Source organism: Salmo salar, chromosome ssa24 (assembly GCF_905237065.1).
Source record: "Salmo salar chromosome ssa24, Ssal_v3.1, whole genome shotgun sequence".
NCBI lineage: Eukaryota > Metazoa > Chordata > Actinopteri > Salmoniformes > Salmonidae > Salmo > Salmo salar.
This window is the reverse complement of record NC_059465.1, coordinates 43,621,748-43,644,973: the sequence shown is the minus strand read 5'-3', so window position 1 is coordinate 43,644,973 and position 23,226 is coordinate 43,621,748. Positions and strand designations below refer to the sequence as shown.

Genomic DNA, 23,226 nt, shown 5'->3' with positions numbered 1-23,226 from the left:
GCCACTTGGAGCGCATGCAGACAAGAGGGGAATCTCATTATTTCTCACTCTCACCAAGTGGCCATTAGTCTTGTCCCCCAGGCCATCATTGTAAAGTAGAATTTGTTCTTTACACTCACCTGGTTAAATAATAATGAATTGACCATGCCGCAGTCCCCCCTTACCCACCCCACGGTCTTATACATTCAGACTGCTCTTTATAGCTAGACACCGTATAGAAACCTACACCTACTAACACTCCCCTCATAGGTATGCTGGCACTTTCACAATAACAAGTGTGAGGGATGAAGATTATAACCCAATACCTACTGTATGGTTAGTTTCAATCCAGGCCTAGTTCTCCTATCATTCTTTCTAGTGTGGTCGTTCAGCAGACGCTCTTATCCAGAGAGTTACAGGAGCAATTACGGTTAAGTGCCTTGCTCAACAGCACAGACAGATTTTTTTTTTTTCTTCTTCACCAATGTCAGCTCAGGGATTCGAACCAGCGGCCTTTCGGTTACTGGCCCAATGCTCTTAACCGCTACGCTACCTCTTTTCTTTCAGAATTAGTGATGGGGATATCACATTTAGGAGTCTCTAGACAGCGACGGTGTAGTTCATTTTACATCCAAAACTATTTTATTGTCCTCCCCAAGTTGAACAGTTTTACCCTGTCTTTTAGCATTTTCCAAAACATGTAATCATACATTGCATTTGTTAAAGGTAGTATAGGATTCTCTCCAGTCACTCTGTTGGATTAGCATCTCTGCAATAGAGAGGAACACCGTCAGTGGGGGGGGGGGCGTAAACTGGCACGGTGTCATAAAGTACAGCAACCCTCCCCCATGTCTGTCCATATAAATCAACCATTGTGATGTAAAAGCTCAAAGTGATTCTATAGCAAACACTCCCTACTTTCAGACCCGCTTTTAGAAAAAAAATTATAAAAACTCCTTTTTATACCAGTCTTGTGGATCTTCTACGGTCCTCCTGTGTAACATGTCTAATTACCTCTTTATGTAGTGTTATGCATACTGTATGAAGCTTCTCTCTGCATATGCAACTCAAAAACTGAGCCACAGTTCAGTTGGCATAAAGCAAAAGGTCACATGGCACCATAAGTGATGTTATACGTGGTAGGAACTAAGCCATTCAAATCAGTCTCCTGAGGAGAGAATTATTTGTGTAGAACTAAAAAAACAACACCCCCTTTATAATTGCCAGAGCAGGTTAGGAAGATTACCCAGAGGTCATCCTATAGGACCAAAGACATCGCTGTGATGAAACCCGACTCCCCCATTTGTGATAACTGTTTAATATGGAACAGTGACTGTAGTTGAGAAGGGGGGCACATAGTGGTAAACAATCTGGACGTGGCAAACCATCAAAAGTAGGTTTAAATAAATATCCAGGAACACAGCAGTTTAGGAGGAGAGAGTCTGGGAAGACGCCCCCCTTATCCCTTAAAACCCATTGGAGGGACTTCTGGCCTTCTTATCCAATGGGTTTTGAGGAGACAAGGAGTATGCAATTGAGAGATCTTCCCGCTGTCTTGTCTGTCCTCTTCCTGTGTCTATGGACTACTTCTTGATGATAATAAATGATCAAGCTGCTACCTACCCATCTATCTGACCTACGTTCACCTGCTGGGGGTGGGGGGGGGGGCAAGCAGTCAAACACGGCTTCATGTGGACTTCATTATCCGCTTTCTTTCATAAACATTTATATAGATGTATTATAAATTCCTCTTGCTCACAACACTCGCTCTCTCACGTTCACATTCACTCTGTGTCCTGTCATGTACACATTGTAATAGAATGGGGGGGGGACAGATGAGATGACAATTCCCCCCCCAACTCAGAAAAAGAGAAAGATCTGAAGTATTTTCTTTCTCCGTTGGCGGTTTGACACGTAACGGCGGTTGGCGGTTTTAAACTTCGTAGCGGTAGCTACGGCGACGCCGGGGGATGCTGCTCATTCTTCAGTTCTCGGAGGTTGAGGTTCTTCAGCGCCACGTCTAAGGTCATGACCCCCGTGTCTTCGAAGGCATCCGAGCCTCGCGTCACGGCGTCGTGGTGGTAGTCACGGAGATCGTCGTCTTCGCTGCGGTCGGGATTGGCTATCAGGGTGGAGAGGAGGAGCTCCGTGACGAAGAGAGAGCGGTCGGCCCACTGGCCCTCACATAGCTGACGCTCTGCCTCGGACAACCTCGGCTCACTCAGTCTGGAGGAAGGGGAGGGACAGGATGGAGCTCTATTACAAAAACAATCCATCACCCCACATGTAACAGGCAGACAAGCCTAAGAACAAGTCTCTCGCTCAAGAGAATAACTAGTTTAAAAATGAAGTGTAGGAGACAGTTGCCAACCTGTTGAGAAGGAACTGGGAGGTGCTGCTCTGTGTGTTGGGCTCCTGCTGCTCCGGGTTGGGACTAAGGTTGTTGAAGAAGGAGTTGGTGCCAGGGTTGGCGTTGTGATTTCCTGCGTGGTTGGAGGTGCGGCTGCCGCGTTGAGAGGTGTTCCGGGACGTTTCCAACTGCTGCCTGGTAGCCTGGGTCTGCTGCCAATCCACCTGGAGCTGCATCTACAGGACGACGAGATGAGGACGATGAAGACAGAGAAGTGGGAGGATGAGGAGAAGAGAGGGAAGCAGAGGAGAGGGACGGAGGGAGGTGGAAGTGAGGAACAAGAAGTCGTAGAAGACAATGAAGGGGTTAAGTGCTTCACCCAAAGGCATAATGGCATCATAGATTCCAGGCTACTGATACCAACAACCGGAGGGCTCTGGGATTCTCCGTCGGAGCCGGGATTCGAACCGTCGACCCTCTGGTTGCTGACCCTCCTCTGGACTACAAACCTGGAGCTGCTGTAGCTGGGAGGCTGAAGGACCTGAACTCAGCTGGCTGCCCGCCGACCTACGCACCCCTGACAACTGGGACAGCAGCTCTGCGAGGCGGAAGGAAGAGGGGAGGGGGGGTTAAATAAAAATGTAATTATTTGACCTTAACCAGCCCTCTGTCTGTCCATGTGGCAGTCTGTCCATGTGGCAGTCTGTCCATGTGGCAGTCTGTCCATGTGGCAGTCTGTCCATGTGGCAGTCTGTCCATGTGGCAGTCTGTCCATGTGGCAGTCTGTCCATGTGGCAGTCTGTCTGGGCCGGTGCCCAGCCATTAAAACACAGCCGTGGTAGGCATTGAACCAAATGGATTAAATTCAGGTTTAAAAACAGGATTAGGATAACTCGGGAATGTGTCATGGCAACACCGACACAAACACTGTCTAGACTGGCCTAAAGGGCCTGGGGGGGGTTACTGTCTAGGCTGGCCTATTAGGGCCTGGGGGGGGGGTTACTGTCTAGACTGGTCTATTAGGGCCTTGGGTGGGGGGGGTTACTGTCTAGACTGGTCTATTAGGGCCTTGGGGGGTTACTGTCTAGGCTGGCCTATTAGGGCCTTGGGTGGGGGGGGGGTGTTACTGTCTAGACTGGTCTATTAGGGCCTTGGGTGGGGGGGGGGTGTTACTGTCTAGACTGGTCTATTAGGGCCTTGGGTGGGGGGGGGGTACTGTCTAGACTGGTCTATTAGGGCCTTTGGTAGGGGGGGTTACTGACTGGACTGGTCTATTAGGGCCTTGGGTGGGGGGGGTTACTGTCTAGACTGGTCTATTAGGGCCTTGGGTGGGGGGGGGGTTACTGTCTAGACTGGTCTATTAGGGCCTTGGGTGGGGGGGTTACTGTCTAGACTGGTCTATTAGGGCCTTGGGTGGGGGGGGGGTTACTGTCTAGACTGGTCTATTAGGGCCTTGGGTGGGGGGGGGGGTTACTGTCTAGACTGGTCTATTAGGGCCTTGGGGGGGGTTACTGTCTAGACTGGTCTATTAGGGCCTGGGGGGGTTACTGTCTAGACTGGTCTATTAGGGCCTTGGGGGGGGTTACTGTCTAGACTGGTCTATTAGGGCCTGGGGGGTGGGGGGGGTTACTGTCTAGACTGGTCTATTAGGGCCTTGGGGGGGGTTACTGTCTAGGCTGGTCTATTAGGGCCTGGGGGGGGTTACTGTCTAGACTGGTCTATTAGGGCCTTGGGGGGGGGTTACTGTCTAGACTGGTCTATTAGGGCCTTGGGGGGGTTACTGTCTAGACTGGTCTATTAGGGCCTGGGGGGTGGGGGGGTTACTGTCTAGACTGGTCTATTAGGGCCTTGGGGGGGGGTGTTACTGTCTAGACTGGCCTAAAGGGCCTGGGGGGGTTACTGTCTAGGCTGGTCTATTAAGGCCTGGGGGGGGGTTACTGTCTAGACTGGTCTATTAGGGCCTTGGGTGGGGGGGGGGTACTGTCTAGACTGGTCTATTAGGGCCTTTGGTAGGGGGGGTTACTGACTGGACTGGTCTATTAGGGCCTTGGGTGGGGGGGGTTACTGTCTAGACTGGTCTATTAGGGCCTTGGGTGGGGGGGGGGGTTACTGTCTAGACTGGTCTATTAGGGCCTTGGGTGGGGGGGGTTACTGTCTAGACTGGTCTATTAGGGCCAGGGGGGGGGTTACTGTCTAGACTGGTCTATTAGGGCCTTGGGTGGGGGGGGGTACTGTCTAGACTGGTCTATTAGGGCCTTGGGTGGGGGGGGGTACTGTCTAGACTGGTCTATTAGGGCCTTTGGTAGGGGGGGTTACTGACTGGACTGGTCTATTAGGGCCTTGGGTGGGGGGGGTTACTGTCTAGACTGGTCTATTAGGGCCTTGGGTGGGGGGGGGGTTACTGTCTAGACTGGTCTATTAGGGCCTTGGGTGGGGGGGGGTTACTGTCTAGACTGGTCTATTAGGGCCTTGGGTGGGGGGGGGTTACTGTCTAGACTGGTCTATTAGGGCCTTGGGTGGGGGGGGGGGTTACTGTCTAGACTGGTCTATTAGGGCCTTGGGGGGGATTACTGTCTAGACTGGTCTATTAGGGCCTGGGGGGGTTACTGTCTAGACTGGTCTATTAGGGCCTTGGGGGGGTTACTGTCTAGACTGGTCTATTAGGGCCTGGGGGGTGGGGGGTTACTGTCTAGACTGGTCTATTAGGGCCTTGGGGGGGGGTTACTGTCTAGGCTGGTCTATTAGGGCCTGGGGGGGTTACTGTCTAGACTGGTCTATTAGGGCCTTGGGGGGGGATTACTGTCTAGACTGGTCTATTAGGGCCTTGGGGGGGTTACTGTCTAGACTGGTCTATTAGGGCCTGGGGGTGGGGGGGTTACTGTCTAGACTGGTCTATTAGGGCCTTGGGGGGGGTGTTACTGTCTAGACTGGCCTAAAGGGCCTGGGGGGGTTACTGTCTAGGCTGGTCTATTAAGGCCTGGGGGGGTTACTGTCTAGACTGGTCTATTAGGGCCTTGGGTGGGGGGGGTACTGTCTAGACTGGTCTATTAGGGCCTTTGGTAGGGGGGGTTACTGACTGGACTGGTCTATTAGGGCCTTGGGTGGGGGGGTTACTGTCTAGACTGGTCTATTAGGGCCTTGGGTGGGGGGGGGGTTACTGTCTAGACTGGTCTATTAGGGCCTTGGGTGGGGGGGGGTTACTGTCTAGACTGGTCTATTAGGGCCTGGGGGGGTTACTGTCTAGACTGGTCTATTAGGGCCTTGGGTGGGGGGGGTACTGTCTAGACTGGTCTATTAGGGCCTTTGGTAGGGGGGGTTACTGACTGGACTGGTCTATTAGGGCCTTGGGTGGGGGGGTTACTGTCTAGACTGGTCTATTAGGGCCTTGGGTGGGGGGGGGTTACTGTCTACACTGGTCTATTAGGGCCTTGGGTGGGGGGGGGTTACTGTCTAGACTGGTCTATTAGGGCCTTGGGGGGGATTACTGTCTAGACTGGTCTATTAGGGCCTTGGGGGGGTTACTGTCTAGACTGGTCTATTAGGGCCTTGGGGGTTACTGTCTAGACTGGTCTATTAGGGCCTTGGGGGGGGGGGGTTACTGTCTAGACTGATCTATTAGGGCCTTGGGTGGGGGGGGGTTACTGTCTAGACTGGTCTACTAGGGCCTTGGGGGGGGGGGTTACTGTCTAGACTGGTCTATTAGGGCCTTGGGGGGGTTACTGTCTAGACTGGTTTATTAGGGTCTTGGGTGGGGGGGTTACTGTCTAGACTGGTCTATTAGGGCCTTGGGGGAAGGGGTTACTGTCTAGACTGGTCTATTAGGGCCTTGGGGGGGGTTACTGTCTAGACTGGTCTATTAGGGCCTGGGGGGGGGTTACTGTCTAGACTGGTCTATTAGGGCCTGGGGGGGGGGGGTTACTGTCTAGACTGGTCTATTAGGGCCTTGGGTGGGGGGGGGTACTGTCTAGACTGGTCTATTAGGGCCTTTGGTAGGGGGGGTTACTGACTGGACTGGTCTATTAGGGCCTTGGGTGGGGGGGTTACTGTCTAGACTGGTCTATTAGGGCCTTGGGTGGGGGGGGTTACTGTCTACACTGGTCTATTAGGGCCTTGGGTGGGGGGGGGGTTACTGTCTAGACTGGTATATTAGGGCCTTGGGGGGGTTACTGTCTAGACTGGTCTATTAGGGCCTTGGGGGGGTTACTGTCTAGACTGGTCTATTAGGGCCTTGGGGGGGGGTTATTGTCTAGACTGGTCTATTAGGGCCTTGGGGGGGGGTTACTGTCTAGACTGGTCTATTAGGGCCTTGGGGGGGGGTTACTGTCTAGACTGATCTATTAGGGCCTTGGGTGGGGGGGGTTACTGTCTAGACTGGTCTACTAGGGCCTTGGGGGGGGGGTTACTGTCTAGACTGGTCTATTAGGGCCTTGGGGGGTTACTGTCTAGACTGGTTTATTAGGGTCTTGGGTGGGGGGGTTACTGTCTAGACTGGTCTATTAGGGCCTGGGGGTGGGGGGGGTTACTGTCTAGACTGGTCTATTAGGGCCTTGGGTGGGGGGGGGGTACTGTCTAGACTGGTCTATTAGGGCCTTGGGGGGGTTACTGTCTAGACTGGTCTATTAGGGCCTTGGGGGGGGGGGTGGTAACTGTCTAGACTGGTCTATTAGGGCCTTGGGGGGGGGTGGTAACTGTCTAGACTGGTCTATTAGGGCCTTGGGGGGGGGGTTACTGTCTAGACTGGTCTATTAGGGCCTTGGGGGGGGGGGTTACTGTCTAGACTGGTCTATTAGGGCCTGGGGGGTGGGGGGGTTACTGTCTAGACTGGTCTATTAGGGCCTTGGGGGGGGGTTACTGTCTAGGCTGGTCTATTAGGGCCTGGGGGGGTTACTGTCTAGACTGGTCTATTAGGGCCTTGGGGGGGTTACTGTCTAGACTGGTCTATTAGGGCCTTGGGGGGTTACTGTCTAGACTGGTCTATTAGGGCCTGGGGGGTGGGGGGGTTACTGTCTAGACTGGTCTATTAGGGCCTTGGGGGGGGTGTTACTGTCTAGACTGGCCTAAAGGGCCTGGGGGGGTTACTGTCTAGGCTGGTCTATTAAGGCCTGGGGGGGGTTACTGTCTAGACTGGTCTATTAGGGCCTTGGGTGGGGGGGGGGGTACTGTCTAGACTGGTCTATTAGGGCCTTTGGTAGGGGGGGTTACTGACTGGACTGGTCTATTAGGGCCTTGGGTGGGGGGGTTACTGTCTAGACTGGTCTATTAGGGCCTTGGGTGGGGGGGTTACTGTCTAGACTGGTCTATTAGGGCCTTGGGTGGGGGGGGTTACTGTCTAGACTGGTCTATTAGGGCCAGGGGGGGGGTTACTGTCTAGACTGGTCTATTAGGGCCTTGGGTGGGGGGGGTACTGTCTAGACTGGTCTATTAGGGCCTTTGGTAGGGGGGGTTACTGACTGGACTGGTCTATTAGGGCCTTGGGTGGGGGGGTTACTGTCTAGACTGGTCTATTAGGGCCTTGGGTGGGGGGGGTTACTGTCTACACTGGTCTATTAGGGCCTTGGGTGGGGGGGGGTTACTGTCTAGACTGGTCTATTAGGGCCTTGGGGGGGATTACTGTCTAGACTGGTCTATTAGGGCCTTGGGGGGGTTACTGTCTAGACTGGTCTATTAGGGCCTTGGGGGGTTACTGTCTAGACTGGTCTATTAGGGCCTTGGGGGGGGGGGTTACTGTCTAGACTGATCTATTAGGGCCTTGGGTGGGGGGGTTACTGTCTAGACTGGTCTACTAGGGCCTTGGGGGGGGGGTTACTGTCTAGACTGGTCTATTAGGGCCTTGGGGGGGTTACTGTCTAGACTGGTTTATTAGGGTCTTGGGTGGGGGGGTTACTGTCTAGACTGGTCTATTAGGGCCTTGGGGAAGGGGTTACTGTCTAGACTGGTCTATTAGGGCCTTGGGTGGGGGGGTTACTGTCTAGACTGGTCTATTAGGGCCTGGGGGGGGGGGGTTACTGTCTAGACTGGTCTATTAGGGCCTGGGGGGGGGTTACTGTCTAGACTGGTCTATTAGGGCCTTGGGTGGGGGGGGGTACTGTCTAGACTGGTCTATTAGGGCCTTTGGTAGGGGGGGTTACTGACTGGACTGGTCTATTAGGGCCTTGGGTGGGGGGGTTACTGTCTAGACTGGTCTATTAGGGCCTTGGGTGGGGGGGGGTTACTGTCTACACTGGTCTATTAGGGCCTTGGGTGGGGGGGGTTACTGTCTAGACTGGTCTATTAGGGCCTTGGGGGGGTTACTGTCTAGACTGGTCTATTAGGGCCTTGGGGGGGGTTACTGTCTAGACTGGTCTATTAGGGCCTTGGGGGGGGTTATTGTCTAGACTGGTCTATTAGGGCCTTGGGGGGGGGTTACTGTCTAGACTGGTCTATTAGGGCCTTGGGGGGGGGGGTTACTGTCTAGACTGATCTATTAGGGCCTTGGGTGGGGGGGGTTACTGTCTAGACTGGTCTACTAGGGCCTTGGGGGGGGGTTACTGTCTAGACTGGTCTATTAGGGCCTTGGGGGGTTACTGTCTAGACTGGTTTATTAGGGTCTTGGGTGGGGGGGGGTTACTGTCTAGACTGGTCTATTAGGGCCTGGGGGTGGGGGGGGTTACTGTCTAGACTGGTCTATTAGGGCCTTGGGTGGGGGGGGGTACTGTCTAGACTGGTCTATTAGGGCCTTTGGTAGGGGGGGTTACTGACTGGACTGGTCTATTAGGGCCTTGGGTGGGGGGGTTACTGTCTAGACTGGTCTATTAGGGCCTTGGGTGGGGGGGGGTTACTGTCTAGACTGGTCTATTAGGGCCTTGGGTGGGGGGGGTTACTGTCTAGACTGGTCTATTAGGGCCGGGGGGGGGGTTACTGTCTAGACTGGTCTATTAGGGCCTTGGGGGGGGTTACTGTCTAGACTGGTCTATTAGGGCCTTGGGGGGGTTACTGTCTAGACTGGTCTATTAGGGCCTTGGGGGGGTTACTGTCTAGACTGGTTTATTAGGGTCTTGGGTGGGGGGGGTTACTGTCTGGACTGGTCTATTAGGGCCTGGGGGGTGGGGGGGTTACTGTCTAGACTGGTCTATTAGGGCCTTGGGGGGGGTGTTACTGTCTAGACTGGCCTAAAGGGCCTGGGGGGGGGTTACTGTCTAGGCTGGTCTATTAAGGCCTGGGGGGGTTACTGTCTAGACTGGTCTATTAGGGCCTTGGGTGGGGGGGGGGTACTGTCTAGACTGGTCTATTAGGGCCTTTGGTAGGGGGGGTTACTGACTGGACTGGTCTATTAGGGCCTTGGGTGGGGGGGGTTACTGTCTAGACTGGTCTATTAGGGCCTTGGGTGGGGGGGGTTACTGTCTAGACTGGTCTATTAGGGCCTTGGGTGGGGGGGGTTACTGTCTAGACTGGTCTATTAGGGCCTGGGGGGGGGGTTACTGTCTAGACTGGTCTATTAGGGCCTTGGGTGGGGGGGGGTACTGTCTAGACTGGTCTATTAGGGCCTTTGGTAGGGGGGGTTACTGACTGGACTGGTCTATTAGGGCCTTGGGTGGGGGGGGTTACTGTCTAGACTGGTCTATTAGGGCCTTGGGTGGGGGGGGGTTACTGTCTACACTGGTCTATTAGGGCCTTGGGTGGGGGGGGGGTTACTGTCTAGACTGGTCTATTAGGGCCTTGGGGGGGGGTTACTGTCTAGACTGGTCTATTAGGGCCTTGGGGGGTTACTGTCTAGACTGGTCTATTAGGGCCTTGGGGGGTTACTGTCTAGACTGGTCTATTAGGGCCTTGGGGGGGGGTTACTGTCTAGACTGGTCTATTAGGGCCTTGGGTGGGGGGGGTTACTGTCTAGACTGGTCTACTAGGGCCTTGGGGGGGGGGTTACTGTCTAGACTGGTCTATTAGGGCCTTGGGGGGGTTACTGTCTAGACTGGTTTATTAGGGTCTTGGGTGGGGGGGGTTACTGTCTAGACTGGTCTATTAGGGCCTTGGGGGAAGGGGTTACTGTCTAGACTGGTCTATTAGGGCCTTGGGTGGGGGGGTTACTGTCTAGACTGGTCTATTAGGGCCTGGGGGGGGGTTACTGTCTAGACTGGTCTATTAGGGCCTGGGGGGGGTTACTGTCTAGACTGGTCTATTAGGGCCTTGGGTGGGGGGGGGTACTGTCTAGACTGGTCTATTAGGGCCTTTGGTAGGGGGGGTTACTGACTGGACTGGTCTATTAGGGCCTTGGGTGGGGGGGGTTACTGTCTAGACTGGTCTATTAGGGCCTTGGGTGGGGGGGGGTTACTGTCTACACTGGTCTATTAGGGCCTTGGGTGGGGGGGGGTTACTGTCTAGACTGGTCTATTAGGGCCTTGGGGGGGTTACTGTCTAGACTGGTCTATTAGGGCCTTGGGGGGGTTACTGTCTAGACTGGTCTATTAGGGCCTTGGGGGGGGTTACTGTCTAGACTGGTCTATTAGGGCCTTGGGGGGGGTTACTGTCTAGACTGGTCTATTAGGGCCTTGGGGGGGGTTACTGTCTAGACTGGTCTATTAGGGCCTTGGGGGGGGGGGTTACTGTCTAGACTGGTCTATTAGGGCCTTGGGTGGGGGGGGTTACTGTCTAGACTGGTCTACTAGGGCCTTGGGGGGGGTTACTGTCTAGACTGGTCTATTAGGGCCTTGGGGGGGGTTACTGTCTAGACTGGTTTATTAGGGTCTTGGGTGGGGGGGTTACTGTCTAGACTGGTCTATTAGGGCCTGGGGGTGGGGGGGGGTTACTGTCTAGACTGGTCTATTAGGGCCTTGGGTGGGGGGGGGTACTGTCTAGACTGGTCTATTAGGGCCTTTGGTAGGGGGGGTTACTGACTGGACTGGTCTATTAGGGCCTTGGGTGGGGGGGTTACTGTCTAGACTGGTCTATTAGGGCCTTGGGTGGGGGGGGTTACTGTCTAGACTGGTCTATTAGGGCCTTGGGTGGGGGGGGTTACTGTCTAGACTGGTCTATTAGGGCCAGGGGGGGGGTTACTGTCTAGACTGGTCTATTAGGGCCTTGGGGGGGTTACTGTCTAGACTGGTCTATTAGGGCCTTGGGGGGGTTACTGTCTAGACTGGTCTATTAGGGCCTTGGGGGGTTACTGTCTAGACTGGTCTATTAGGGTCTTGGGTGGGGGGGGGTTACTGTCTGGACTGGTCTATTAGGGCCTTGGCTGGGTGGGGGGGTTACTGTCTAGACTGGTCTATTAGGGCCTTGGCTGGGGGGGGGTTACTGTCTAGACTGGTCTATTAGGGCCTTGGCTGGGGGGGGTTACTGTCTAGACTGGTCTATTAGGGCCTTGGCTGGGGGGGGGTTACTGTCTAGACTGGTCTATTAGGGCCTTGGGGGAAGGGGTTACTGTCTAGACTGGTCTATTAGGGCCTGGGGGGGTTACTGTCTAGACTGGTCTATTAGGGCCTTGGGGGGGTTACTGTCTAGACTGGTCTATTAGGGCCTTGGGGGGGTTACTGTCTAGACTGGTCTATTAGGGCCTTGGGGGGGGGGTTACTGTCTAGACTGGTCTATTAGGGCCTTGGGGGGGGTTACTGTCTAGACTGGTCTATTAGGGCCTTGGGTGGGGGGGGGGTTACTGTCTAGACTGGTCTACTAGGGCCTTGGGTGGGGGGGGGTTACTGTCTAGACTGGTCTACTAGGGCCTTGGGGGGGTTACTGTCTAGACTGGTCTATTAGGGCCTTGGGTGGGGGGGGTTACTGTCTAGACTGGTCTATTAGGGCCTTGGGTGGGGGGGGTTACTGTCTAGACTGGTCTATTAGGACCTTGGGGGGGGGGTTACTGTCTAGACTGGTCTATTAGGGCCTTGGGGGGGGGGGTTACTGTCTAGACTGGTCTATTAGGGCCTTGGGGGGGGTTACTGTCTAGACTGGTCCATTAGGGCCTTGGGGGGGGGTTACTGTCTAGACTGGTCTATTAGGGCCTTGGGGGGGGGGGTTACTGTCTAGACTGGTCTATTAGGGCCTTGGGTGGGGGGGTTACTGTCTAGACTGGTCTATTAGGGCCTTGGGTGGGGGGGGGGGTTACTGTCTAGACTGGTCTATTAGGGCCTTGGGGGGGGTTACTGTCTAGACTGGTCTATTGGGGCCTTGGGGGGGGTTACTGTCTAGACTGGTCTATTGGGGCCTTGGGGGGGGGTTACTGTCTAGACTGGTCTATTGGGGCCTTGGGGGGGGGTTACTGTCTAGACTGGTCTATTAGGGCCTTGGGTGGTGGGGGGTACTGTCTAGACTGGTCTATTAGGGCCTTGGGTGGGGGGGGGTTACTGTCTAGACTGGTTTATTAGGGCCTTGGGTGGGGGGGGGGTTACTGTCTAGACTGGTCTATTAGGGCCTTGGGGGGGTTACTGTCTAGACTGGTCTATTAGGGCCTTGGGTGGGGGGGTTACTGTCTAGACTGGTCTATTAGGGCCTTGGGGGGGTTACTGTCTAGACTGGTCTATTAGGGCCTTGGGGGGGGTTACTGTCTAGACTGGTCTATTAGGGCCTTGGGTGGGGGGGTTACTGTCTAGACTGGTCTATTAGGGCCTTGGGTGGGGGGGTTACTGTCTAGACTGGTCTATTAGGGCCTTGGGTGGGGGGGTTACTGTCTAGACTGGTCTATTAGGGCCTTGGGTGGGGGGGTTACTGTCTAGACTGGTCTATTAGGGCCTTGGGGGGGGTTACTGTCTAGACTGGTCTATTAGGGCCTTGGGGGGGGTTACTGTCTAGACTGGTCTATTAGGGCCTTGGGTGGGGGGGTTACTGTCTAGACTGGTCTATTAGGGCCTTGGGTGGGGGGGGTTACTGTCTAGACTGGTCTATTAGGGCCTTGGGTGGGGGGGTTACTGTCTAGACTGGTCTATTAGGGCCTTGGGTGGGGGGGTTACTGTCTAGACTGGTCTATTAGGGCCTTGGGTGGGGGGGGTTACTGTCTAGACTGGTCTATTAGGGCCTTGGGTGGGGGGGTTACTGTCTAGACTGGTCTATTAGGGCCTTGGGTGGGGGGGGTTACTGTCTAGACTGGTCTATTAGGGCCTTGGGGGAGGGGTTACTGTCTAGACTGGTCTATTAGGGCCTTGGGGGGGGTTACTGTCTAGACTGGTCTATTAGGGCCTTGGGGGGGGTTACTGTCTAGACTGGTCTATTAGGGCCTTGGGGGGGGGGTTACTGTCTAGACTGGTCTATTAGGGCCTTGGGGGTGGGGGTTACTGTCTAGACTGGTCTATTAGGGCCTTGGGGGGGGTTACTGTCTAGACTGGTCTATTAGGGCCTTGGGTGGGGGGGGTTACTGTCTAGACTGGTCTACTAGGGCCTTGGGTGGGGGGGGTTACTGTCTAGACTGGTCTACTAGGGCCTTGGGGGGGTTACTGTCTAGACTGGTCTATTAGGGCCTTGGGTGGGGGGGGTTACTGTCTAGACTGGTCTATTAGGGCCTTGGGTGGGGGGGGTTACTGTCTAGACTGGTCTATTAGGGCCTTGGGGGGGGTTACTGTCTAGACTGGTCTATTAGGGCCTTGGGGGGGGTTACTGTCTAGACTGGTCTATTAGGGCCTTGGGGGGGGTTACTGTCTAGACTGGTCTATTAGGGCCTTGGGGGGGGGTTACTGTCTAGACTGGTCTATTAGGGCCTTGGGGGGGGTTACTGTCTAGACTGGTCTATTAGGGCCTTGGGTGGGGGGGTTACTGTCTAGACTGGTCTATTAGGGCCTTGGGTGGGGGGGGTTACTGTCTAGACTGGTCTATTAGGGCCTTGGGGGGGGTTACTGTCTAGACTGGTCTATTGGGGCCTTGGGGGGGGTTACTGTCTAGACTGGTCTATTGGGGCCTTGGGGGGGGGGTTACTGTCTAGACTGGTCTATTGGGGCCTTGGGGGGGGTTACTGTCTAGACTGGTCTATTAGGGCCTTGGGTGGTGGGGGTACTGTCTAGACTGGTCTATTAGGGCCTTGGGTGGGGGGGGGTTACTGTCTAGACTGGTTTATTAGGGCCTTGGGTGGGGGGGGTTACTGTCTAGACTGGTCTATTAGGGCCTTGGGGGGGGTTACTGTCTAGACTGGTCTATTAGGGCCTTGGGTGGGGGGGGGGGTTACTGTCTAGACTGGTCTATTAGGGCCTTGGGGGGGTTACTGTCTAGACTGGTCTATTAGGGCCTTGGGGGGGGGTTACTGTCTAGACTGGTCTATTAGGGCCTTGGGTGGGGGGGTTACTGTCTAGACTGGTCTATTAGGGCCTTGGGTGGGGGGGGTTACTGTCTAGACTGGTCTATTAGGGCCTTGGGTGGGGGGGTTACTGTCTAGACTGGTCTATTAGGGCCTTGGGTGGGGGGGGTTACTGTCTAGACTGGTCTATTAGGGCCTTGGGGGGGGGGTTACTGTCTAGACTGGTCTATTAGGGCCTTGGGGGGGGGGTTACTGTCTAGACTGGTCTATTAGGGCCTTGGGTGGGGGGGTTACTGTCTAGACTGGTCTATTAGGGCCTTGGGTGGGGGGGGGTTACTGTCTAGACTGGTCTATTAGGGCCTTGGGTGGGGGGGGTTACTGTCTAGACTGGTCTATTAGGGCCTTGGGTGGGGGGGTTACTGTCTAGACTGGTCTATTAGGGCCTTGGGTGGGGGGGTTACTGTCTAGACTGGTCTATTAGGGCCTTGGGGGGGGGTTACTGTCTAGACTGGTCTATTAGGGCCTTGGGGGGGGGGGGTTACTGTCTAGACTGGTCTATTAGGGCCTTGGGTGGGGGGGGTTACTGTCTAGACTGGTCTATTAGGGCCTTGGGGGGGGTTACTGTCTAGACTGGTCTATTAGGGCCTTGGGGGGGGTTACTGTCTAGACTGGTCTATTAGGGCCTTGGGGGGGGGTTACTGTCTAGACTGGTCTATTAGGGCCTTGGGGGGGGGTTACTGTCTAGACTGGTCTATTAGGGCCTTGGGGGGGGGGGTTACTGTCTAGACTGGTCTATTAGGGCCTTGGGGGGGGGTTACTGTCTAGACTGGTCTATTAGGGCCTTGGGGGGGGTTACTGTCTAGACTGGTCTATTAGGGCCTTGGGTGGGGGGTTACTGTCTAGACTGGTCTATTAGGGCCTTGGGGGGGGGGTTACTGTCTAGACTGGTCTATTAGGGCCTTGGGGGGGGGTTACTGTCTAGACTGGTCTATTAGGGCCTTGGGGGGGGGTTACTGTCTAGACTGGTCTATTAGGGCCTTGGGTGGGGGGGTTACTGTCTAGACTGGTCTATTAGGGCCTTGGGTGGGGGGGTTACTGTCTAGACTGGTCTATTAGGGCCTTGGGTGGGGGGGGTTACTGTCTAGACTGGTCTATTAGGGCCTTGGGGGGGGGTTACTGTCTAGACTGGTCTATTAGGGCCTTGGGTGGGGGGGTTACTGTCTAGACTGGTCTATTAGGGCCTTGGGTGGGGGGGGTTACTGTCTAGACTGGTCTATTAGGGCCTTGGGGGGGGGGTTACTGTCTAGACTGGTCTATTAGGGCCTTGGGGGGGGTTACTGTCTAGACTGGTCTATTAGGGCCTTGGGGGGGGTTACTGTCTAGACTGGTCTATTAGGGCCTTGGGTGGGGGGTTACTGTCTAGACTGGTCTATTAGGGCCTTGGGTGGGGGGTTACTGTCTAGACTGGTCTATTAGGGCCTTGGGTGGGGGGTTACTGTCTAGACTGGTCTATTAGGGCCTTGGGTGGGGGGGTTACTGTCTAGACTGGTCTATTAGGGCCTTGGGTGGGGGGGTTACTGTCTAGACTGGTCTATTAGGGCCTTGGGGGGGGTTACTGTCTAGACTGGTCTATTAGGGCCTTGGGTGGGGGGGTTACTGTCTAGACTGGTCTATTAGGGCCTTGGGTGGGGGGGTTACTGTCTAGACTGGTCTATTAGGGCCTTGGGGGGGGGGTTACTGTCTAGACTGGTCTATTAGGGCCTTGGGTGGGGGGGGGTTACTGTCTAGACTGGTCTATTAGGGCCTTGGGTGGGGGGGGTTACTGTCTAGACTGGTCTATTAGGGCCTTGGGTGGGGGGGTTACTGTCTAGACTGGTCTATTAGGGCCTTGGGTGGGGGGGTTACTGTCTAGACTGGTCTATTAGGGCCTTGGGTGGGGGGGGTTACTGTCTAGACTGGTCTATTAGGGCCTTGGGGGGGGGTTACTGTCTAGACTGGTCTATTAGGGCCTTGGGGGGGGGGTTACTGTCTAGACTGGTCTATTAGGGCCTTGGGGGGGGGTTACTGTCTAGACTGGTCTATTAGGGCCTTGGGGGGGGGGTTACTGTCTAGACTGGTCTATTAGGGCCTTGGGGGTGGGGGGTTACTGTCTAGACTGGTCTATTAGGGCCTTGGGGGGGGGGTTACTGTCTAGACTGGTCTATTAGGGCCTTGGGGGGGGTTACTGTCTAGACTGGTCTATTAGGGCCTTGGGGGGGGGTTACTGTCTAGACTGGTCTATTAGGGCCTTGGGTGGGGGGTTACTGTCTAGACTGGTCTATTAGGGCCTTGGGGGGGGGTTACTGTCTAGACTGGTCTATTAGGGCCTTGGGGGGGTTACTGTCTAGACTGGTCTATTAGGGCCTTGGGGGGGGTTACTGTCTAGACTGGTCTATTAGGGCCTTGGGTGGGGGGGTTACTGTCTAGACTGGTCTATTAGGGCCTTGGGTGGGGGGGTTACTGTCTAGACTGGTCTATTAGGGCCTTGGGTGGGGGGGGTTACTGTCTAGACTGGTCTATTAGGGCCTTGGGTGGGGGGGGTTACTGTCTAGACTGGTCTATTAGGGCCTTGGGGGGGGTTACTGTCTAGACTGGTCTATTAGGGCCTTGGGTGGGGGGGTTACTGTCTAGACTGGTCTATTAGGGCCTTGGGGGGGGTTACTGTCTAGACTGGTCTATTAGGGCCTTGGGTGGGGGGGTTACTGTCTAGACTGGTCTATTAGGGCCTTGGGTGGGGGGGTTACTGTCTAGACTGGTCTATTAGGGCCTTGGGTGGGGGGTTACTGTCTAGACTGGTCTATTAGGGCCTTGGGTGGGGGGGGTTACTGTCTAGACTGGTCTATTAGGGCCTTGGGGGGGGTTACTGTCTAGACTGGTCTATTAGGGCCTTGGGGGGGGGTTACTGTCTAGACTGGTCTATTAGGGCCTTGGGGGGGGTTACTGTCTAGACTGGTCTATTAGGGCCTTGGGGGGGGGGTTACTGTCTAGACTGGTCTATTAGGGCCTTGGGTGGGGGGGGTTACTGTCTAGACTGGTCTATTAGGGCCTTGGGGGGGGGGTTACTGTCTAGACTGGTCTATTAGGGCCTTGGGGGGGGTTACTGTCTAGACTGGTCTATTAGGGCCTTGGGTGGGGGGTTACTGTCTAGACTGGTCTATTAGGGCCTTGGGGGGGGGGGTTACTGTCTAGACTGGTCTATTAGGGCCTTGGGGGGGGGGGTTACTGTCTAGACTGGTCTATTAGGGCCTTGGGGGGGGGTTACTGTCTAGACTGGTCTATTAGGGCCTTGGGGGGGGTTACTGTCTAGACTGGTCTATTAGGGCCTTGGGTGGGGGGGGTTACTGTCTAGACTGGTCTATTAGGGCCTTGGGGGGGGGGTTACTGTCTAGACTGGTCTATTAGGGCCTTGGGTGGGGGGTTACTGTCTAGACTGGTCTATTAGGGCCTTGGGTGGGGGGGGTTACTGTCTAGACTGGTCTATTAGGGCCTTGGGTGGGGGGGTTACTGTCTAGACTGGTCTATTAGGGCCTTGGGGGGGGGTTACTGTCTAGACTGGTCTATTAGGGCCTTGGGGGGGTTACTGTCTAGACTGGTCTATTAGGGCCTTGGGGGGGGGGGGGGGGTTACTGTCTAGACTGGTCTATTAGGGCCTTGGGTGGGGGGGTTACTGTCTAGACTGGTCTATTAGGGCCTTGGGGGGGGGGTTACTGTCTAGACTGGTCTATTAGGGCCTTGGGTGGGGGGGTTACTGTCTAGACTGGTCTATTAGGGCCTTGGGGGGGGGTTACTGTCTAGACTGGTCTATTAGGGCCTTGGGGGGGGGTTACTGTCTAGACTGGTCTATTAGGGCCTTGGGTGGGGGGTTACTGTCTAGACTGGTCTATTAGGGCCTTGGGTGGGGGGTTACTGTCTAGACTGGTCTATTAGGGCCTTGGGTGGGGGGGTTACTGTCTAGACTGGTCTATTAGGGCCTTGGGTGGGGGGTTACTGTCTAGACTGGTCTATTAGGGCCTTGGGTGGGGGGGTTACTGTCTAGACTGGTCTATTAGGGCCTTGGGGGGGGTTACTGTCTAGACTGGTCTATTAGGGCCTTGGGGGGGGGTTACTGTCTAGACTGGTCTATTAGGGCCTTGGGGGGGGGTTACTGTCTAGACTGGTCTATTAGGGCCTTGGGGGGGGTTACTGTCTAGACTGGTCTATTAGGGCCTTGGGGGGGGGGGTTACTGTCTAGACTGGTCTATTAGGGCCTTGGGGGGGGGTTACTGTCTAGACTGGTCTATTAGGGCCTTGGGGGGGTTACTGTCTAGACTGGTCTATTAGGGCCTTGGGGGGGGTTACTGTCTAGACTGGTCTATTAGGGCCTTGGGGGGGGGTTACTGTCTAGACTGGTCTATTAGGGCCTTGGGGGGGGGTTACTGTCTAGACTGGTCTATTAGGGCCTTGGGGGGGGGTTACTGTCTAGACTGGTCTATTAGGGCCTTGGGGGGGGGTTACTGTCTAGACTGGTCTATTAGGGCCTTGGGTGGGGGGTTACTGTCTAGACTGGTCTATTAGGGCCTTGGGGGGGGGGTTACTGTCTAGACTGGTCTATTAGGGCCTTGGGTGGGGGGTTACTGTCTAGACTGGTCTATTAGGGCCTTGGGGGGGGGTTACTGTCTAGACTGGTCTATTAGGGCCTTGGGGGGTTACTGTCTAGACTGGTCTATTAGGGCCTTGGGGGGGGTTACTGTCTAGACTGGTCTATTAGGGCCTTGGGGGGGGGGTTACTGTCTAGACTGGTCTATTAGGGCCTTGGGGGGGGGTTACTGTCTAGACTGGTCTATTAGGGCCTTGGGTGGGGGGTTACTGTCTAGACTGGTCTATTAGGGCCTTGGGGGGGGTTACTGTCTAGACTGGTCTATTAGGGCCTTGGGGGGGTTACTGTCTAGACTGGTCTATTAGGGCCTTGGGGGGGGTTACTGTCTAGACTGGTCTATTAGGGCCTTGGGGGGGGTTACTGTCTAGACTGGTCTATTAGGGCCTTGGGGGGGGGGTTACTGTCTAGACTGGTCTATTAGGGCCTTGGGGGGGGGTTACTGTCTAGACTGGTCTATTAGGGCCTTGGGGGGGGGTTACTGTCTAGACTGGTCTATTAGGGCCTGGGGGGGGGGTTACTGTCTAGACTGGTCTATTAGGGCCTGGGGAGGGGGGGTTACTGTCTAGACTGGTCTATTAGGGCCTTGGGGGGGGGTTACTGTCTAGACTGGTCTATTAGGGCCTGGGGGGGTTACTGTCTAGACTGGTCTATTAGGGCCTGGGGGGGTTACTGTCTAGACTGGTCTATTAGGGCCTGGGGTGGGGGGGTTACTGTCTAGACTGGTCTATTAGGGCCTGGGGGGGTTACTGTCTAGACTGGTCTATTAGGGCCTGGGGGGGGGGGTTACTGTCTAGACTGGTCTATTAGGGCCTTGGGGGGGTTACTGTCTAGACTGGTCTATTAGGGCCTGGGGGGGTTACTGTCTAGACTGGTCTATTAGGGCCTGGGGGGGTTACTGTCTAGACTGGTCTATTAGGGCCTGGGGGGGGGGTTACTGTCTAGACTGGTCTATTAGGGCCTGGGGGGGGGGTTACTGTCTAGACTGGTCTATTAGGGCCTTGGGGGGGGTTACTGTCTAGACTGGTCTATTAGGGCCTTGGGGGGGGGTTACTGTCTAGACTGGTCTATTAGGGCCTGGGGGGGTTACTGTCTAGACTGGTCTATTAGGGCCTGGGGAGGGGGGTTACTGTCTAGACTGGTCTATTAGGGCCTTTGGGGGGGGGGGTTACTGTCTAGACTGGTCTATTAGGGCCTGGGGGGTTACTGTCTAGACTGGTCTATTAGGGCCTGGGGGGGGGTTACTGTCTAGACTGGTCTATTAGGGCCTGGGGAGGGGGGGTTACTGTCTAGACTGGTCTATTAGGGCCTGGGGGGGTTACTGTCTAGACTGGTGTATTAGGGCCTTGGGGGGGGGGTTTACTGTCTAGACTGGTCTATTAGGGCCTGGGGGGGTTACTGTCTAGACTGGTCTATTAGGGCCTGGGGGGGGGTTACTGTCTAGACTGGTCTATTAGGGCCTGGGGGGGGTTACTGTCTAGACTGGTCTATTAGGGCCTGGGGGGGTTACTGTCTAGACTGGTCTATTAGGGCCTGGGGGGGTTACTGTCTAGACTGGTCTATTAGGACCTTGGGGGGGGGTTACTGTCTAGACTGGTCTATTAGGGCCTGGGGGGTTATGTACTAAGGGTGTGTTTTGCACATTATTTTTAAAGAATCTGTTTCGTGCGTGTGTTCTACTCCAAATTTTATGAAAGTAAAAAGTACGACGAAATATAACTTCGACCTCAAGAAATGAGCAAAAATAACATATTAGAATAAATTATTTGTAACATATTGGACATATTGCATTATAGGCTACATTATCAGATGTGCTATAAGCAATAAGAATTATCTCCTGTCGCCCAACTGATGCAGCAGGGTGGATAAACACACACACACACACACACACACACACACACACACGCGTAACTGCCCAAATAATGGAAACACTTGAGTAAACGGGTGGATACAAAGTATATTGAAAGCAGGTGCTTCCGCACAGGTGTGGTTCTTGAGTTAATTAAGCAATTAAAATCCTAATCATACTTATGGTCATGTATAAAACTGCTGGGCAGGCCATTATTTTGGCTCCCATGGCTAAGATTCCCCCATCTACAGAGCAGGGGTGGTCACTGAATGGTTTGATGAGCATGAACACTATATAAACCATATGCCCTGGGGCCGTCTCAGTCACCAGAGCTCAACCAAATACAACACTTATGGGAGATTCTGGAGTTGGCCCTTGAGAAAGCATTTTTTTTCCCCCACCACCATCAACAAAAAACACCAAATGATGGAATTTTTCATGGAAGAAAATTTGACTTCCAGACACTGGTATAATCTATGCCAACCAAGGTGCATTGGAAACTGTTCTGGCTCGTGGTGGCCCGATGCCCTAAAAACATGTTGGTGTTTCCTTTATTTTGGCAGTTACACACTTTTTTTGTGTGTGTGTGTGTGTAATGAACAGCTAAATAAAGACTGGACGGTCGGGCATTCGAGCGGTCGCGTCCATTTCTACTGTAACACGGACTCTACAAGGCGATGAAACGTCCTTACTCCTCGCTGAAACATGCAAGGTGTTATAGCAAACAAAGTCTTCGGGCTGCCTAGGCAACACCCCCTAACCCTTCCCTGCAACCTAGGTTGAAGATGACAAAAGGTTTAAGACGAGGATTCTATTATCCCATAACTCTGAAACGAAATGGGACCAGCTATGCTAGTTAGCAATGGTAGTTAGCAACAGTGCTAGTCCTGTAGAGATTCTATTAAATTACTTGAGGGGAAATGTCATAAAACACTTAGTTACATAATGGGGCGAAAGTGGCAGCCATCTTGGTCACGGACAAATCCAAAACCAGTTTAATTGGAATTAATGAATGGCAGTAGGCGTAGGTGAGGCATGTACTGCTTTTACAATACAAAGCATGCAATGTATCAGAAATTGTAGACAACCTAAAATCTTGTCATAATTATAAATCGAGTTATAGGTTTTATACCAATTTAACATCTGTAGAAAGACCATAACTGTCTTGGATTTTGTTTTCTTTGGAAATAATTTGTTGTATTTCCAACTTGTCTTAGTCCTAATCAAGTGATTTCAGCCAGTGTATGGCTGTGAATTGACAGCGTTGTTTGAATGGAATATTGGCAGTTAAATTGCAAAAAAAATAAAATGTATGGAATAATTCCTCTTAAACTATCTGGCTAGCTAGCCAACAAACACAGTGCAGATAAATTCTTCACATTCATTGTTTTTGCACCAAATCTTAATAAATCACAGCACTGGCAAACATGGTTGACCAACTCCCTGACCAACATGGCTGACCAATGGACCATCATAAGAAGTTTTCATTTCCATTCTAGTATTCTAAACGATCGTCCCATGAATATGTTTATTTTATAAAAGCTTTCACACGGAATCAGAACTTGTACTAACCCCCCCCTTCAACCTAGCCTGCAGCACATGCAGACAGGAGTAGAGAGGAGAAAATGTATAGATTTCATTTGTTTGATTCAAAGGGTTATTAGTAATACGGTCATGTGGCTAACCATTTACCGCCATCCAAAATTCCATGACTATCACAGCCCTAGGTGGCCACGTGCGCAATTGTAGGAATAGCGTAATAAACACGGTAGCAATGGAAAACTGGGATGCCTCTCTGTTAAAAAACAAAACTGCTTTGAAAAGTGTTTCCCACCATTTGCATTAAGGATTTTTGTGCCTTGACTGCTTGTCAGAATCGTTGTTTCCCTTCTATAGCTCTCGCAACTTGAATGTGCCTGGAAAGGAAGTTGTCACGCAGAACACACAAGTCGACTAGGTCAATAACTATAGTACTCTGGGGGTTGTCTAATTTTGTATTAAATAACATTACCTGGCAACAACAACAAAAAAATAGTAGCATTGGAAAGTTCCATCCAGAGTGATAAAGTAGAGGATTTTAATGACTTTACCAGCAGCTACAGTAGGCTATACACTGCTGCTTGAGTTGGGAGCTGTGGTGGTGCCCAAGATAAGACTATTTAAATACTCTTCAACTGAAAATCAGT

General features: G+C 53.7%; 1 protein-coding gene across 1 annotated transcript in view; it reads right to left on the bottom strand.

Moving 5' to 3' along the window:
* Positions 1-593: 593 nt before the first annotated feature.
* LOC106585938 (E3 ubiquitin-protein ligase KCMF1) overlaps positions 594-23,226 on the bottom strand; it is a 40,356-nt gene continuing 17,723 nt past the window's right edge. Inside the window, exons 6-8 of the mRNA XM_045706998.1 lie at positions 2,839-2,927; positions 2,351-2,565; positions 594-2,205 (exon numbers count right to left, since the gene is read on the bottom strand). Of these exons, the coding sequence (XP_045562954.1) occupies positions 1,932-2,205; positions 2,351-2,565; positions 2,839-2,927 (578 nt within the window). The 3' untranslated portion in view covers positions 594-1,931. The remainder of the gene's footprint in view (positions 2,206-2,350; positions 2,566-2,838; positions 2,928-23,226) is intronic.